Source organism: Acanthisitta chloris, unplaced genomic scaffold, assembly GCF_000695815.1.
Source record: "Acanthisitta chloris isolate BGI_N310 unplaced genomic scaffold, ASM69581v1 scaffold10441, whole genome shotgun sequence".
Taxonomy (NCBI): domain Eukaryota; kingdom Metazoa; phylum Chordata; class Aves; order Passeriformes; family Acanthisittidae; genus Acanthisitta; species Acanthisitta chloris.
The window spans coordinates 106,160-123,353 of NW_008656518.1; the positions used below are offsets into that span (position 1 = coordinate 106,160).

The 17,194-nt window shown below is 37.5% G+C and overlaps 1 protein-coding gene across 1 annotated transcript in view; it reads right to left on the minus strand.

Moving 5' to 3' along the window:
* The window catches only part of TTN (titin), a gene marked incomplete at its 5' end in the record, with an annotated part of 113,176 nt that overhangs the window by 90,802 nt on the left and 5,180 nt on the right, over positions 1-17,194 (minus strand). The window contains 20 exons of the mRNA XM_009084366.1: positions 230-353; positions 2,622-2,764; positions 3,489-3,615; positions 4,553-4,692; positions 4,781-5,047; positions 5,510-5,776; positions 5,876-6,142; positions 6,262-6,388; positions 6,520-6,659; positions 7,196-7,459; positions 7,596-7,862; positions 7,969-8,232; positions 8,319-8,445; positions 8,928-9,067; positions 9,212-9,487; positions 9,720-9,995; positions 10,201-10,596; positions 12,432-12,482; positions 16,315-16,398; positions 16,753-16,798. Coding sequence (XP_009082614.1) covers positions 230-353; positions 2,622-2,764; positions 3,489-3,615; positions 4,553-4,692; positions 4,781-5,047; positions 5,510-5,776; positions 5,876-6,142; positions 6,262-6,388; positions 6,520-6,659; positions 7,196-7,459; positions 7,596-7,862; positions 7,969-8,232; positions 8,319-8,445; positions 8,928-9,067; positions 9,212-9,487; positions 9,720-9,995; positions 10,201-10,596; positions 12,432-12,482; positions 16,315-16,398; positions 16,753-16,798 — 3,793 coding nt within the window. The remainder of the gene's footprint in view (positions 1-229; positions 354-2,621; positions 2,765-3,488; positions 3,616-4,552; positions 4,693-4,780; positions 5,048-5,509; positions 5,777-5,875; positions 6,143-6,261; positions 6,389-6,519; positions 6,660-7,195; positions 7,460-7,595; positions 7,863-7,968; positions 8,233-8,318; positions 8,446-8,927; positions 9,068-9,211; positions 9,488-9,719; positions 9,996-10,200; positions 10,597-12,431; positions 12,483-16,314; positions 16,399-16,752; positions 16,799-17,194) is intronic.

A 17,194-nucleotide genomic window follows, 5' to 3' on the forward strand; every position in this document is an offset into this window, starting at 1 on the left:
TCCCACATCTGACACATTTCCAATACTTTCCCCTTTCCTCAGCTACTCTGTGAAGCACAGAGATGTTAACCTAAGTGGCTCTTTCAATCAGGAAAGTTATCCACCAGTTCAATACTGTATGTATGACCCTATTAATTCAATATATGGTGCATATTAACATCCTATTGCAGGGCAAATCATGAATGGACCGTTGGTAGTGACTATGGTTTAACTAAAATCACTGGCTTACCTTTCACGAAAAGATTTGCTTGAGTTCTGAAATCTTTTGCTGTCAGCGATACCTCTCCTGCATCTGTTAACTTGACATCTCTAAGAATAAGGGTGTGAACTCTCCCTTCAGCACGTGTCACAACCTTATAAAAGTACATAAAAACCCCCTTTGTGAGTATCTACAACAAATATTTAAGCAATATTTAATGAAATAATATTGCTGTTTATTATCTGGAGTTTGGCTTTCCACTTTTACATGAAATTTTGATAATTTCCTATCTATACACTAGATATAGCTCAAGCCTCAATGCTTTGAGTGTGACATGAGCTGACTTCAGCTCATGTCTATTTTGAATAGGTATTAATAAATACTGAAATAATTGAATTTATGGGAAAAAGTTGGTATTACTGCTGGCTACATCTAAAGTAAAAACTTTCAGAGACGTAAAGAGGTTTGGCACCCCCTCATATACACTCCTCTGGGAAATGTCAATTTTTTTCTTTCTAGTATTAAAATTCTGTAAAAATTTCTGCCTAAAACACTAATTTCTCTGTTGATCTATTGCAGAAACTACTTTGCAATCATGAGTTTGACATGGGCTACTCCTACAAAAACATTCCTTTGCTCTAGGAGCAGACCTGGAGAATTTAAGGATAATTCCTGCATTGCAGGCATTAAGTGGGCTGCTACTCATTCATGCTGCAAATTTTAACACAACTCTTGAAGAATTCTTTTAATTTATATTTAGAGAAGTATATGATCAAGTAGTAGATATTGATTCAGAAAAATAAGAGAGTAAAACAAGCTTTAGCTAAGGAACAAGCATTAAAGATTGAGCTGCTTTGAGAGGGCAGTCATTTTTGCTTCAGTGAGAAATAAGGAACTAAGAGGCAGTCCTTCCTCCCAAATGGTCATTGTGTCCCTGAAAACTAGCTCTAGTGAGAATTCATCTGAAAGAGATTAAGATGAAGCCAATATATATTCGACCAAGATAAGCAGTACAGATAAACAAAGAGGCCACTTCAATCAATAAAGGTTATATGTGTACAGCTGAATGTCAGCCACAAAGGTAAAATAATGGTTTGAATTAGCAACAGTTAAAATTAAGCACTTGCACAATTAGATTGATTCTTGAAGACAGTTCTAAATGTGTTTCAAGAAACTATTTCAAATGGGTATAAAGTGATACATTAAGTAAATACATGGTTTGTTCTCAATTTCTTCTTGATACAATTTTGACTGAAGTCAAATAACAGTTTTGACTGTATATGTAAACTGAATGAAAATCTGGATTTTTTCCCCCATGCAATTAAAATTATAGCTCAGACAGATAAGACCAAAATAATGTCTCATCATACAGAATACTGAACATAAAATATTTTTCTTGCCAGGCAGTAATAACTATCAATCCACTGCACTGACCAATAGCTTTTCATATTTTTATTCAGAAACTCAGAAGCCATTACCTTGATTTATTATTATTTATGAAATAGTTTTGCTTTATGCAAATTAGGTGAAGCTCTGAAAGAACTAGTAAAACCTGAAATAGTATGTTAACAATTGTATTTTAAAGGAAAAAAACCCCAGTCTGTACCAAAGTATCATATTAGCAGCATTAGTACAGGTTCTGAAACTGCTAGGTCATGTAATGCCTTGAAAGTTTGCTTTGTCTGAGGTTTTCAACTTCTATTTTCATTTGCACTATTTTATTTAGGCCTAGTATGTGAAAAAGAAGTACTAAAACCAGTGATATCCATTTATATTTCTTAATGTATTTATTTATGTTTCTCTATTTATTTCCCCTACCAGTAACTTCAATATTAAACTGACTGGATTCCTGGCTGCTCAGATCTCAGAATTAAGAGCCAGCACTTGATGAAGGGTTAAAAATAGCTAGTGAGAAGTGCTTGACAAGCAAATCTGCCCAGAAAGTTATCTGGGGAGCCAGAACAAATGCCTGAAATGGAATTTGAATCCCCTTAATCCCCTTATATGCAGAATTGGACTGCAACTCAGCATTCAGGAGAAAAAAAAAGCTTTTCCTGATAGCATCTTTTAAAATCCTCGCACTGTAACCACAGTTAACCTGAACAAAAATCAATCAGCATACCTGTGGTTGAGTCTCCAACAGACTCAGGCACAAAATCACCATTGTAATAATTGATATTTTGGACCATTAGTTTCCCTTTGTATGATAAATACTTGCAGTATTCCAGAATACTGGAATTTCTACGGAAAAAATTGCTGCATCTGATTTAGTGAGGATTTACCGTTTGGCACAGCAGCACTATGGTATTGCTGTATCTTAGTACTTCTACACACAGAGAGTAAATAAGAAATCAAGAAGGGGAAGAGAGCTGAAAGAGAAGGAGGACGAAACATGAGGAAACATAGAGTTTAGTTTCTTTACCTTATCACTGGGCTCCAATTTCTTTCCTTGCAGGAACCACTCTACTGGGATTCCCTCATAAGACAGTTCGCAATCGAAGGTTGCTGATTCCCCAGCTGTCACTGTTACATCCTTGAGGGGTCTCAGCAGGCCAATTACTCGAGCTTGGTAAGGAGAAGACATAATTTTCAGATTAGTCACTTCTACCCAAGAGAGAGCTGCTGCCCTTATGTACTAATCTCCATGGTGTCTTCCCTCAAGAGAGAGAGACATCGCAATGCTGCTCTTTAAATTCCCTAAATAGAAGAGGCCACCCTGGGTTCTTAGGGGGAGGTCTGGTCACCTACAATTTCCTATTTGCAGAGCGTGTTTCTTTAAATTGAACAAGGTCAGCAAAAAAACTGCCAAGCCTTGCATGCCTCTTGCTAGATAAGGCATGTGTTTTCCAAAATAGCGAGGGCTAGGATTGGAGTGGGAAACAAGTGGTCTTCAACTGTGTAGTCTGTCCCTGTCCATCAAGCTCTTAACCCTATCCCCAGATATCACTGTTATCCTATCCTCTCAGGTCAACGTGATACTTTAATGCAGTAAAACCTTTGCTTGTGATACTTTGATTTCGTAACAGCATGTAATGCCAGACCATGAAGCAGCCTCCAAGGCCATCTCCTTATTTTTAATTCTCCTACATGAATAAATGATGCATGAGGTTAAAAAACATATAGGACATTCCTTATCTAAAAAATTATGACCTGAGTAACTCATTCTTGAGATGCTGTTCTGGAAAGGAATGCTTTGGGTTCAACACAGTATAGAGATTTTTCTCCCATTCCAAGGAGGCAATGAGTACTGTTTTTTCACTTACTTAATTTCAGTTTAAAAGACACTCACGTTTCACTCGAAGGTGAGCACCAGACTTGGCATTTGCTGCTTGGAAATCTACTCCACCAGCCTGATCTAAGCGTACATTGTACAGGGTAAGGAAGTGCTTTTTGCCTTCCTCCTTGATTTCACATTCCTGCAAAACCAGAATTGAAACCATTTTTTTAGTATTGCTCATGTATTCCTCACCACAAGAGGCCCTGCTTCTTCTCATGTCATGGGTCTGTTTTCTCCTCCATTCGCAACACTTGGACTCACTGCCACAAGAAATACACCTTACAAACATTCATTCATAGGCCTTTCCTTTCAAAGTTTTTACTAATACAGTCTGCTTCCTCTTAGAAAGGGTAAGAGACAACACATTTGTGTGCTGATTGACTACCAATATGTAGGTCAGCCAGAGGCCTAGTTTCCCTAAGGGAACTACAAATTGCAAAGCTTGTGCTGTGAACTCTCCTTGAGCAAACCTTTCCTTCTCTTATCCAGACACTGATTTTCATGGAAATTCCAAATGTTGTGTATTATTCATATTTGTACTGGTACATCAAAGAGTTGCCAAGTTATTGCCAGTTGTGATTGTATTGTGTCTTTATTTTCCAGATCCTTTCAGCAAGGGGTTGAGAATATTTGCTTAAGCCCTGTAGCATTTCAGTGAATTTTAGCTGCCACAGTAATGGAAAAAGAGTTTGATACTGTGATCTACATGTATTTAAGACAAACATAACTCACAAACCAAAGGAAAACACGGGCAATCCAAAGTTTGTGTTTTTAAATGCCATTACGTTTAAGCGAATTGCATGAAGTCTTTGCGATTTTGGACACATGATTGTTAGGGACTAGTAATACAGAATGTACTTATTTATGTAAAATCATTTTTTAATTAATGATTTAATATAATATATTTTATTAATTTTATACTACATTTTATAAATGATTAATGAAGAAACCCAGTATTTTCATTATAGTGACCCTTATTAAAGCATTTAGCTTCTGCAGCCCCCCTCTCCCTCAGACTCTACCTCCCTGCAAATTCTTGAGACACACGTAAAAGACATCCTGAAATATTTGCTTACAGCTGATTCAGTCAGGGGTTCTCCTTTTAGCTTCCAATTGCCATGGACTCCTTCCTCAGAGATTTCAATATCAAAATGGGCAGTCTCTGTCTCAATCACCTCCACACTGTATAGCGGACGTACAATCTCAATATCCCGGTCTAGGAAAAAAGAAGTGATTGATTTCCTCAGTCTCTAACAGATCCTGAAAGATCTCTACTATAGAGCAGCCCATTAAAATAACCATACCTTCAATATCAAGTTTGGCAGAGGTTTGATCAGTACCACAGTCACAGGTGTACTGTCCAATGTCTTTCTTCAAAGCTTTCTTGAGAATAAGGATTCTCTTTTTACCATCAGCTTTAATAACAACATTCTTTGATGCAGTAATTGGATTTCCATCCTTCATCCATTTCACTGGGGCATCTGCTTTGCTGATTTCACATTGTAAGATTACTTCATCTTTCTCTACAGCAGTGTAATCCTGCAGCTTCCCAGTGAAGTAAGGGTCTCCCTCTGCAAGAAAAAGTTATGTTTCAGTCTGAAGTTTTAGTCTTTCAGAAAGAACAATTAGTTCTTACCATAAAATACATTTCTTGCTTATGTCCTGCAAGAGGATTAAATATAGTCCTTATAAATCTTTCGCAGTTCTATTGCAAAAAAGAAAACACTAAACACCAAAGGAACAATTCAGCATATTACTAATATTACTGACAACATTCTTTTGATGCTCTAGGAGTTTCAGAGCACTGTTTAAGTCTAACAACTAATTTTGGAACAGTTGTATGAAACCTTAAAACTTCTTTAGTTATCCCTTGTGGACAGGGAAATGGAGACCCAAAGAAGACAAATAAATAGCAAAATTTTCAAAATCACAATGTAGGTTTAGGCCAAAACCAAGACATTCTGATTGCGATTTTTTATCAATAAGACTCTTCTGATAGTATACATTGTGTAAATTATTTTGGGCATTCTTACCAAGAACAGTGAGCTTAGCTTCTGAGGACTTGCCCATAGCTTCCACTTTAATCTGAGAAGTATCATCAATAGTAAGATCTTTGATTGTGAGTGTATGGAATTTGCCATCATCTGTCATTGAAACCACTTTGCTGGTATGTAATCGTTGGTCATTCTTGAACCAGGCAACAGAAATATTTTCATGGGAGAGTTCCACAGTGAACACAGCAGTTTCTCGCTCCTTTTTTGTTACATCCTTGAGGGGAGTAATGAATTTCAGGCGGATACCTATAACAATGCAACATTTAATTAACAGTTATGTTATCGATAAAAACTATTCAAGTACTACGATGCCAAACTTTCCTTGAAAGGCAAAGTCTAACACACCTTCAATAATTAGCTTGGCACTGGTTCTTTTATCCTCAGCTTCAAACGTGTATTTAACTTCATCCTCAAAAGCAACAGATTTAATAATCAAAGCATGCTTTGTTACATCTGAAATAATTTCAAATCTTTCATCAGGAGTGATTTCTTCTGTTCCTTTCAACCAGCGGAAAGTCTTGGGTTCTCTGGACACCTCACATTCAAACTTAGCTTCATCCTTCTCAAAGACCTTCACATCACTTAGTGGAGTGATAAAGATGAGAGGCAATTCTGAAACCAAAGAAGAGCTTTATCAGATCAGTGATAGTTTCATATAGAACTTCCTGATGGTAGATTTGTTTTCATGCCCTGAAATACACATGGAAATGTTGGCCAAGTGCAGACTGTACCTTTCACTTTCAGATTAGCAGCACTTTTAGCATTAGCAGCTTGGAAAGACACTTCTCCAGTCATATCAAGTTTGCAGTTATGAAGGACAAGAATATGCTTCTTCCCATCTTCAATGATTTCACATTCCTGGTGATAAAAAAACACACAACCCCACCACAAATATTAATATTCTAAGAAACCACTAAGAAAACATGATTATTAAATATGTTGTTTTTTGTAGTGTAAATTATGGTCTAAAGTCAAAGAATAAACCTTACAGGTGAAGGTGTTAGGGTTTCTCCCTTTAGCTTCCATATAGGATGGACATCAGGCTCAGAAATTTCAATTTCGAAGCGTGCTGTTTCACCAACAAACACTTCCACTCCATACAGTGGGCGTTCCACTTTAATTAAGCGAGCTAAAATAAAAAAAATAAATCAAAACTTCACATCTGTTTACTCACAAATTCTATACCACAGAAATGTAATACTGGAAGGGATCACAACTTTATCCCTATTCCTTCTTATGGGCATTCAAATTCTATGACCAATAAATGTTTATCTAACCACTTTTTAAAAAGCTGTATGTTTGGGCAGTCTACAACCTCCTTCTAAAACATACCTGAAAAATTAGTTATTTTTGCTAAGAATATTTTTCCTCATAATTAACCCAGATACCTGTTACAGTGAATTAAACTGTTTTTTCCTGACTATAAATGGACATTAGAGACTAACTGATCATCTCTGTGTTTACAACAGCCATTTATGTATCTTCAGATATATTGTCTCCTGTAAACACTTTTGATAATTGTAAATGTAGATATTTCAGTTATTCCTCATAATGGCATGCTTTCTACAGTTATATATTTGGTCCTGTACTCTAGAGTATCTGTCTGCCTACATCATTTTTGCAAAGGTTTTGGTACCTTTGCTTAGCCAAGACATGATAACTTACACTCAATGCTGACATTAGCACTTGTCTTGTCGGTTCCACAGTCACACTCGTAAACACCCTTATCAGTCTCTGCAGCCTTTTTGATCTTCAGGAGACGGCGCAAGCCATCTGTTTTTATGGAAATTCTGTTGGAAGCTACTAGTTCTTCACCATCTTTATACCATTTTACTGGCACATCTTTGCTAAGTTCACACTCCAGAGTAATATCATCTTTCTCTACAGCACTGTAGTCTTGCAATTTCACAGTGAAATATGGATCGGCCTCTACAAAAGTCATAGTGGATATGTAAAGGTAAATTAGTAATATAAATTTACTAAAGCATCAATATTTTGTCACTTTATACTTATAAAAATTGTTAATACATATTATATAGCATATTTAAATTTTTTTTGTAATTACCTAAGACTTTGAGGTTTGCTTGTGTGTTCAAGTCCTTGACTACGGCCTTTATTTCAGAGATATCATCAAGTGTTACTTCTCTCATTTCTAGTTTATGAACTTTGCCTTCTGAAGTAATAAAAACTGTTCTGCTTGTGTGAAGTCTCTTGTCATTTTGGTACCATTTGACTGGCATGTCTTCATGAGAAAGCTCAAACTGAAAGTGAGCTGTTTCACCTTCCTTCACTGTTTGATCCTGTAGTGGTGAGATGAACTTCAGCCTCACACCTGTAATGTAGACACATAAATACCATCAGAAAAAAAGGCTAATATGGTTCTAAAACACATATTCTTTAGCCATTTTTTATTCTATTCTTCATAAGAAGATACTTGCCTTCCACAAACAGTCTTGCTGTGCTCTTCTTGCCATCAACTTCAGCAGTGTATTCTCCCTCATCATCAAACTGCGAATCATTGATAACAAGAATATGCTTCTTTCCATCTGCAATGATGTCAAACTTTTCTCCAATCTTGAGTATATCAGTACCCTTAGACCATATCACATTGGCTTCTCTGGTAAGGACACATTCAAACCTTGCTTGGCGCTTCTCAGGAACAGTAACATCTTTTAGGGGCACGGCAAAGTCCAATTCAATTTCTGGAAGCAAAACATAACACATTATTAGCAATGTCCTCCATGTGAACTCTGTTTAGGCTGACATCATACTCCATGGTGCATCGTACCTTTCACCGTCAGGATAGCTGTAGTAACAGCATTAAGTGCTTGATAAAGGACTTCACCAGCTTGATCTAACTTGACTTTGTGCAAGGTTAGGAAGCGTTTTCCTCCTTCAGCTTTGATTTCACATGTCTGGAGAGATGACAGACTTTGGTAAATAAAATGCCAGTACCTTACTGCTAGGTGTCTTTAATAAAATGATTTTGTAAATATCTTATATGCACTAAAGAGTCAGGTAGAAAGACTGAAATTGCTTTTCAAGGAAAGTTTACACTTCTACTTAATAATTAAAAAGTGGAGTACACTTCTTCAGCATTCCACCCTTCTTTAGAATTTCATCATCTTTCCTACAGTGTATGTAGGATATTTCCATTATTGTTTGAATTATGTGCTGTAATCTCTTAAGAAAATGAAGGCCTTAAAAGCTTACCTCTTATAGTATATAATTCTTACTTAGAGAACCAGTGGTTTTTAATCAGTATAAGGCTTAGCCTTTCTATGTTCTGAACTGAGTAGCAGTGACAGACCTGCAAGTATCTTATCATAAATACTCAGGGTACCTGTTCACAGTGTTCAATTTAAATAAATTGTGTGTAAAATTCAAGGATGCTTACAGGTGAGGGTCTCAGGACTTCTCCTTTCAGCTTCCATTCTCCAGGAATATCATCCTCAGATATTTCTGCATCAAAGTTTGCTGTTTCTTTCTCGTAAACTGTAACATCCTCTAATGGCTTCAGAAGTTCAACTTCTCGTTCTAGAATGTACCACATATATAATTAGATCAAGCTTTGCTACAGTTAATAATCATTTAAGTTACCTTTTTTTTTTGTTTATTTAGATAGTTTGCAACATTGGCCTATGGGCTACTTAAATATAATACAAATAAAAGTTTCCTTACCACCAAGAGTCAGTTTAGCTGGATATCTGCGACCTTCAACTTCAACTGAATATTCCCCAACATCAGCAGGGCCAGCATTCTTGATTTTCAGGAAAATTTTATTTCCTTCCTTCAAGATTTCTGTCTTGTCAGTGGGTTCATCAGGAATTTCCTCATCTCCTTTAAACCATTTAATGTTTGGTGTATCCTTGACAATGTCACAGCTGAAAGTAGCTGTTCCTTTTGGTTTAACATGCTGGTCTCTTATGGGTTTTACTAACCAGTCTCTTATCACTTCTGTATGACAAAAGGTTACATAAAAATTACAGCTTAGCAGACTTTTACTACAAATAGATATATCATAAAAAGAAGAAATTAAATTATCAGGTTTTATATTACAAGAAGTTTTAACAGCTGTAAAATCCTTATCTATCAATTTATATTGTAATGCTATGAGAAAAAGTTTCCTTAATTTTAAAGCAGAACAAATATCCTGAAGAGAAAAGAGAAAATGATTTTAATTGCTTACCTACTACCCTAACACAAGATGAGCATGATAGCTCAGAGTCTTCTACAGTAACAGTGTAAGTTCCAGCATCAGCGTCATCTGAATCAGTGACCGTGAGGGAATGAGACAAACCAATAACACCCAGAGCAAATTTCCCAGGCTTGGCTTTGATGATCCTACCATCCTTTCTCCAGACCACATTTCTTTCTTTGTTAAGCTCACATGTCAAGTACAGTGGCTGGCTTTTAATGACACTGACTTCTTCTTCAAGTGTTTTCACAAACCGCACTGGGAGTTCTGTGGGAAACACATTATTTTTATTTGTCTCATTTATATACGGAACATGTGTTGCAGAAATACCTTATATAATTACATGTGTAGTGTTTGAGGGAAACAAAAAGATGCATCTACCAACTACTGTAAAATTACGTAACACCAGTTCTTCTACCCTGAGAAGTAGATAGCCTACATGATTGATAAATCTGATTGAAACAGATAATACCTTCAACAATGAGTTTGGCTGTAGAGGTCTTCTCTTTGTTCCCCAGTCGCAATACACAAGTATATTCACCAGCATCTGACAGCTGGACATCAATAATATGCAGCTTCCTATCTTTGCCATCAGCAATAAACTTGTGTTTTGGGCTCTCTCGGATGTTACTTCCATCTTTCATCCAGCTTGTAATCGCAGTGGATGGTGAAATAAGGACTTCAAAGATTGCAGAAGACCCAACAGACTCAGCTTCTTTTAGCACTATATCTTTCATCTCCTTGACAAACTTCAGTGGTACAGCCTTGAGCTGGTAAGTGAATGGAGGCTCTTCAGGAGGTTTTTCACCACCACTGCCTGGCCTGAGTTTCCTTCTTTCTGCATCTGCTGGTGAAGGTGTCTTCTTGGCTGTAATTCAGATTAAGAAATGAATACACTAATACTGATTAGTTGTTGTAGCACAGAGTCAAGGCCTCTTCTGCTGGGAAGTGCACAAATTGCTGTGAGGAGATACAGCTGGGAAAGCTGATCCAAACTGATTAAAGTGATAACCCATGCCATATGGTGTCATGCTCACCGTCTATAAAGCAGGGAAAAGAAGGAGGAAAGGGGACATTCAGAGTTATGATGTTTACTGTCCAAGTGAAGGAGCTCTCCTGCCCTGAATATGGCTGAACACCTACCTGTCCATGGGAATTGATGAATGAATTCCTTGTTTTGCTCTGTTTGTGTGCACAACTTTTGCTCTACCAATTGAACGATCTTTATCTCAACCCATAAGTTTTCTCACTTTTACCCTTCTGATTCTCTCCCCCATTCCACCATAGGGTAGGGAGTGAGTGGCTGTGTGGGGCTTGGTTGCCAGCTGGCGTTAGATCATGACAGTCCTTTTTGGTGCCAGAGTGGGGCTTGAAGGGTTGGAGGTAACAACAGGTTTCATTGGAATGTGCTGGATTGAATTAATATCTGTTAGTGTGGTTTAGCTATTAACTGACAGGCTCCTGTGCTTGCCATGGGGCTTGCTTGCCTGACTGTGTGAGACTGTGAGTCTAGTGCTTGCTAGTTGCTGCTTTTTGTTTTCACTGCTTGCTGTATTGCTGTGCTGCTGATCACCTCACTCAGCTGTGCCTGGGAATGATTTGGCAACAGCCATGCTGATGCCCTTGGCCTGACTGATGGCCTGGGTATCACTGCTGTTTCTGTGCTGCTGTGATGGACAGGCTAGAGCTCCAGTGTGAACTCAGGTTGAAAGGACTGTGACCTGTGGATGAATCCATGGTGGAGCAGATATCCACCTGCAGGTCGTGAAGGACCCCACGCTGTAGCAGGTGAATTTCCAAAGGCAGCTGTGACCCCAAGAGAAGAACACATAGGAGCAGGTTTGTTAGCAGGACTGGTGGCCCTGTGGGGGACCCATACCAGAGGAAGGACTGCACCCCATAGAAGGAACTCATGCTGGAGCAGTTTATGAAGAACTGCAGCTTGTGGAAAGCACTCAGATTGGAGAAATCATGCAGCCCATGATGTAGACCATGGTGAGGCAGGCTGTCCTCCTGCAACTCATGGGGCTTAATGGTGCAAACTGTAATTACTATTGTAGGAATGCCTTGTTTCTAGCTGGACTAGGAGCAAGGGGAGGAGTTCATTTGAATGTTAAACCCCATAATCTTGCCCAAAATGACCAGGGGTGGAGATTTTAATGGATATATCTTTAAATTGTTGTATCCCATTATTTGAACTGTATGTTACAGGAATTACTATAACAGGAACTACACAAACCAAAGGAGAAGCCTTACAAGAAGCAATGCACACGCAGCAGTGACCCAGCCTGAGCTGGCTTTGGTGCCCAGTAACCCCATGTATACACACTACTTCTTCTGCCCTGAGTGACCACCAGAACAGATGGAGCCCAAATGTCAGTGGACATTTTGTGGACATTTCTGGATATTTTAGAAGGGAGGTCTATAGACTAAGGGAATGATATCCATGTATTATATGAAATCAGGGGACTGGTGATTAATGAGATTGTATTGAATAGTGTGGGACCAGAGCATAATGTAAATGGCGTGGAATAAGGGGTGGATAATGGGGTTTTGGCTGGGGTAGAGTAAATTTTCTTCATAGTAATTTGCACAGGGCTATGTTTTGAACTTGTGCTGAAAACAGTATTAGTGAGCAGCTGTATAGTGCTTGGCTGCCAGCTGGGGTAAAAGCATGGCAAGTTATTGCTTGTAGTATCCTACCTTTGACTGGACTGATACCCTTTGGAGATTCTTCTTTTGATGGCTTGGCCTCTGAAGAAGAACAGCAATATTATTAGGAACGTAGTTAAACAAACATACTGGCTAAAATTAAGACAAGCATTTATTTTACATATGAGATTTTTTCTTCCTTTAGTTACCTATATGTATGAGGGGAGGAAGATATAAACTTATGTACACATTTCTAGAACTTGTACTGTCTATATATCAATGGCAAGTTCAATACCTTGAAGCATGGGAAAGACATATTCAGCAGTAGAATCTAACAAGCAGCTTAGAAGCTGCCCATTATTTTGTAAAATTTTGTCGTTCCTTGCTACTTGACTCACATTTCGGCCCTTGATCAATACCCATCTGCCAACCAAAGTAGTTTAAGTACTTATCAAAATTATATAGGGTTGTGGGTTTTTTTAGAAGAAGTACACACTTTTACTGATGAAGAGAACAAAAATTAGAAGTTGTGTAAATTAAATATATGTTTCAGGACAATGTGGTACTTTCACAAGTCAGGGATGTTCTGTTAGCAACTTAATTTGTGATGAATCATCTCAGACCTTGGGAAAATATTACCCAGGCTATCCTGCTTCTCATGATCATTTTGTGAAAGTAAATATAAATGATACTTTTAATGGGCAAATGATATGAATGAAATGCAGGACAGATTTTATTGCTGCGGATGGAAAAATGAATGCTAGAAAAAATGTATGAATTTTTCTGGGTAGATAATGACGCACAAAAATACTGATGTAGCTTTATAAAAGTGTAAGACTAAGACAATGAACAATGATCACACAGACGTATGTACAGACAGGTATGACAAATGTCAAGAGTGGCTGAAAGCCAATAAAGCCAGCAGACAGACCGCAATGGAATTGTGAATGGTGATAAAGAACTAAAATGTCACAATGGCAAATGGTATTCTCCTGAAGCAAATAGTAAAAGCACTTCGTGGAAGAATTTGGCATCAGTCTTCCTCACCTCGCTTTGCATGAGACTTTGCAGGAACATCCAGAACTTCACATGATTCTCCAGGTACATCCAAATTTCTGTTTTCACTCAAAAGTCTAGTGTCCTGCACACTTGGGTGAGCAGGTTCTGAATTCTGGTGTTCTTTCTCTCCTTCTGCTGTCTTGGGAGTTATTATCTTACCTATGCTTGAGGAGTAAGTAACTTCTCCATTTGCATGGATTCCTTTGCTTGATGGTAATTTGTCTGAAAGCTTTCCCTTCTCTTTTTTCATGGTATCAGATGAGCTTTTCCCAATGCCAAGTTTAGCTGGTATTTTTTCATCTGGTGTACCTTCTGGAGATTTCTTTTCTTCAATTTTATCTTTGCTGATTTTGTGAGCTAGAGTCTCTTTATGTTTATCCTGAATGGTATGAACTTCTTCAAATTGTTTTTTATCTTGACTTCCTGGTGACTGAATAGTAACTTTCTTTACTGACTCAGATTTATTAACTATTTCATCTTTGACTCCCTTTTCATGTTCTCCTATGGAAACTTCACTTTCCATTCCTTCTTCTGGAATCACTGTGTCAAATTCTTTTTCCACAGGCAGCTTTTCAGGGACATTTGTCAGTCTAATTTTGTCTTTGGTTAAGTGAGTTTTCTCTTCCTTCTCTAGTATAATCTTTTTGCCTGTTTTTTTATCACTTAAGAGTGGTTTCTCAGTCAAAAATTGCCCTGAACCCTCCTCACAATGAACTACTTCTTTCTCTGCAGAATATTTTTCCCTTGCTTTCCTTTCTGCTACTTCTGGCTTAAGAACAGATGGTTTAAAGATTTTGTAAGGTTTTTCTCTGGGAACCTCCTCATTTTTGGTGGGTTGTTCTAGGTAAACATCTCTTCTCAATGCTGGTTCAGCCTTTTCAGACAGGTCTAATGAATGTATTTCTGCTGATGTAAAGTCCAGATTCTCATATTTTTCATCATCTTGAACATCTTTCATTTTCTTTGTTTCTTTATTAAGAACCTTATCTATAGGAATTTCAGCTACTGTGCCACCAGATTTCTTCATCCATTGAGTTTTATTTTGCATGCCATTCTCCTTGATGGATTCTCCTAGAGGAACTTTAGATTTCTCTAGAGTAAAACCTTCTCTCTCTTCTTCATTTCTAAGCAGAGGAGTTTCAGCTATTCCTGCCTCTGTGATATCCTTTACAAATACAGATGTATCCTTAGTGTGAAATTCTTCAGGTTGCAAACTTATTTTTGATTTTCTCTCTTTTCCTGTAAGTCCTTTCTGGTCCCTGGCTTGATAAGGCTTTCTGGGTTTAGGTACATAAGTTGACTCAATTTCTTTTTCTTTTTCATGCACAGGACTCTTCCCTTCGTGTAGAGCACTATACTTGTCAGAGGCTTTCTCTACGGCACCTTCCCTATGAACAAGCCATTTAATTTCATCCTCCTTGTCTTCTCCAGAATCTCTTTCCACATGTTCACATGTTATAGAAATCAATTTCAGTTCCTCATGAGGTAGGGGCAGTTCATCCTTTGCATAAGTAATGTGATCTTTTTCAGATTCTAGTTTCTCACCTGTAAGGGTAGCCTTTCTTGTAACTACAGGTGTCATTTCTAGTTCCTCTTCTTCAGAAGCCAGGATGGAATATTTCACAGCCACTTTCTCCTGCTCATCTTTCTCTGATTTCAGTATTCCATCAGCTGTTTCCAGTGAGATTTTATACTCAAGTGGTTCTACTGTCAGAACTGTCTCCTTAGGACTTACTTTCTCTTTTACATGCAAGCATTTCTCAACCATAATCTTCTTTAACACAATTGACTCAGGCTTTTCTTCTTCCACTGGGGGTATTTTATCTCTATGCTTTAGTACAGATGGTGCATCAGGCTTTTCAGCAGCTACAAAGGTTTCACAGGTAATTTAGAGAGTTAAAAGCCATAAGAATAAGGATCAGGAAAAATATATTTTAAGATAAAATCTCCAGCTATACCTGAAATAAAATAAACCCAGAACACTTTTTCTCCACACAACAGAAAACTTACAACATAATCACAAAACAGAAGAAAGATAAGAACAACACACATGAACAGAAGACCAAAGTAAACCACTCTTAGTATTGTCTTACTAGATCACTGATTTAAATCTAATCCAGGTTAAAAGTAGTGGAAAATGACAGCTATCTGGCAACTGATAAAAAGTGGCTAATTATGCCATTGTGGGCCTCATTACATCATCAGATCAATGATGAAGAAACATTCATGATTAGCTTCTCAAGTGCCCAAGATCTGAGCTCTACTGTAACACGAGGCCCTTTCGATGGTGGGTGAGCAGCATGTACATCAGCTCTACTGGTGGACCTCTGGCTCAGAGTGTTTTAGAGGAACTTCATAGAGTCTTCATAGTTCTTTTATTTATTTTTTTCTTCACAGCAGGCTATGATCTGGGGTCCTAAGCTTATCAGATGAAAGCAGCAATACAACACCACTGCCACTTCTCGTTGGGACTTCAAGAACAATTTAAAAGCAAAAAACCAAACAAACCAATAGTTGTTTAGAAATGTGTTACTTCTCTTCTTCTATACAGAAAAGACAAGATGCAATTCACAAGACATACATCAAGACATAAACATCAAAGAATCAACAGAATACACAAATTTCATAGTAGGACAATAAATAAAAACATACATATAACCATTCAGAAAAAAAAGTACAGATTTTTCTGTATCTTACATCAGAGACATTTTTCTTTTAGATTAGGTGACAGTACCTAGAATAACAAGATCTTGAACAGGACATCAGATCTTCCTGCAATGAATGACTATACAGCTCTTCATTCTTTTGGTCTTGAAGATATTTAGTTATCTCAAAGAGAAAAACCTTTTAAATAGTACAGAATAAACATAAATACCTGCTTTCTTTCCAACCACTGGGGCTGTCACTGGAGCAGTAGCAGCTGGTGCTGGTTCTGTAGCTGCTTTTGGAGATTTTAGAGCTGTAGAGATGGAAAAAAAAGAGTTCTCATATATTTGTTTTAATACATAATTTTGTTATAAGTGTGATGTTCTTTAAAATGTTTTGCAGATTTTATGGAAGTTCCAGTCTTATTAATATTAAAGGTATTTGTTTAATGTATGGACACTTCTAGGATTCAGTTGCATGGGATGCTGAGCCATCTGGTCTAGACTGTCCTTTTGCCAAGAAAGGTTGGACCAGATGACCCTTGAGGTCCCTTGCAACCTGGGATTCTATGATTCTATGAATATCCTTTTAGCCAGAACTCTCTGAATGGAAGATCCTAGACACACAAGAAAGGCTTCATCAGTATTCATGACTAAAGGATTCTTACCTACTGCAGGTTTAGGCTCAGGCCCAGGAAGTGGGACAGTTGCTTCCTTAGTTTCTGTCATTTCAAGCACAGCAATTACAGGTAGGTTAATTTACATGTTTTGTAACTACACTGAACATTAAAGTCAGAAGCAACACAGAGAGAGCTAAATGAAGATAGAATTTATGGGTTTACATTTTATTTGGCCAGAAAGCAAGAAATGAACTTGAGATGAACTCTTGTAATGCAAGATACAATGGAAAAAAGATGAATTTTTCAAGCACCGAAGAATTAAAGACAACAAGAAATCCAGAAGAATTCAAAATGGTTAATCATGACACAGTAGTCACAGACAGACTGGATGACAGTAGTGCATTATGTTAATATAGCATGATATTCAGCATTGAATATCATTTAGTTGCTGCAATAAGGAAAAAGAGCACCACACGTCTATACCTTTCAG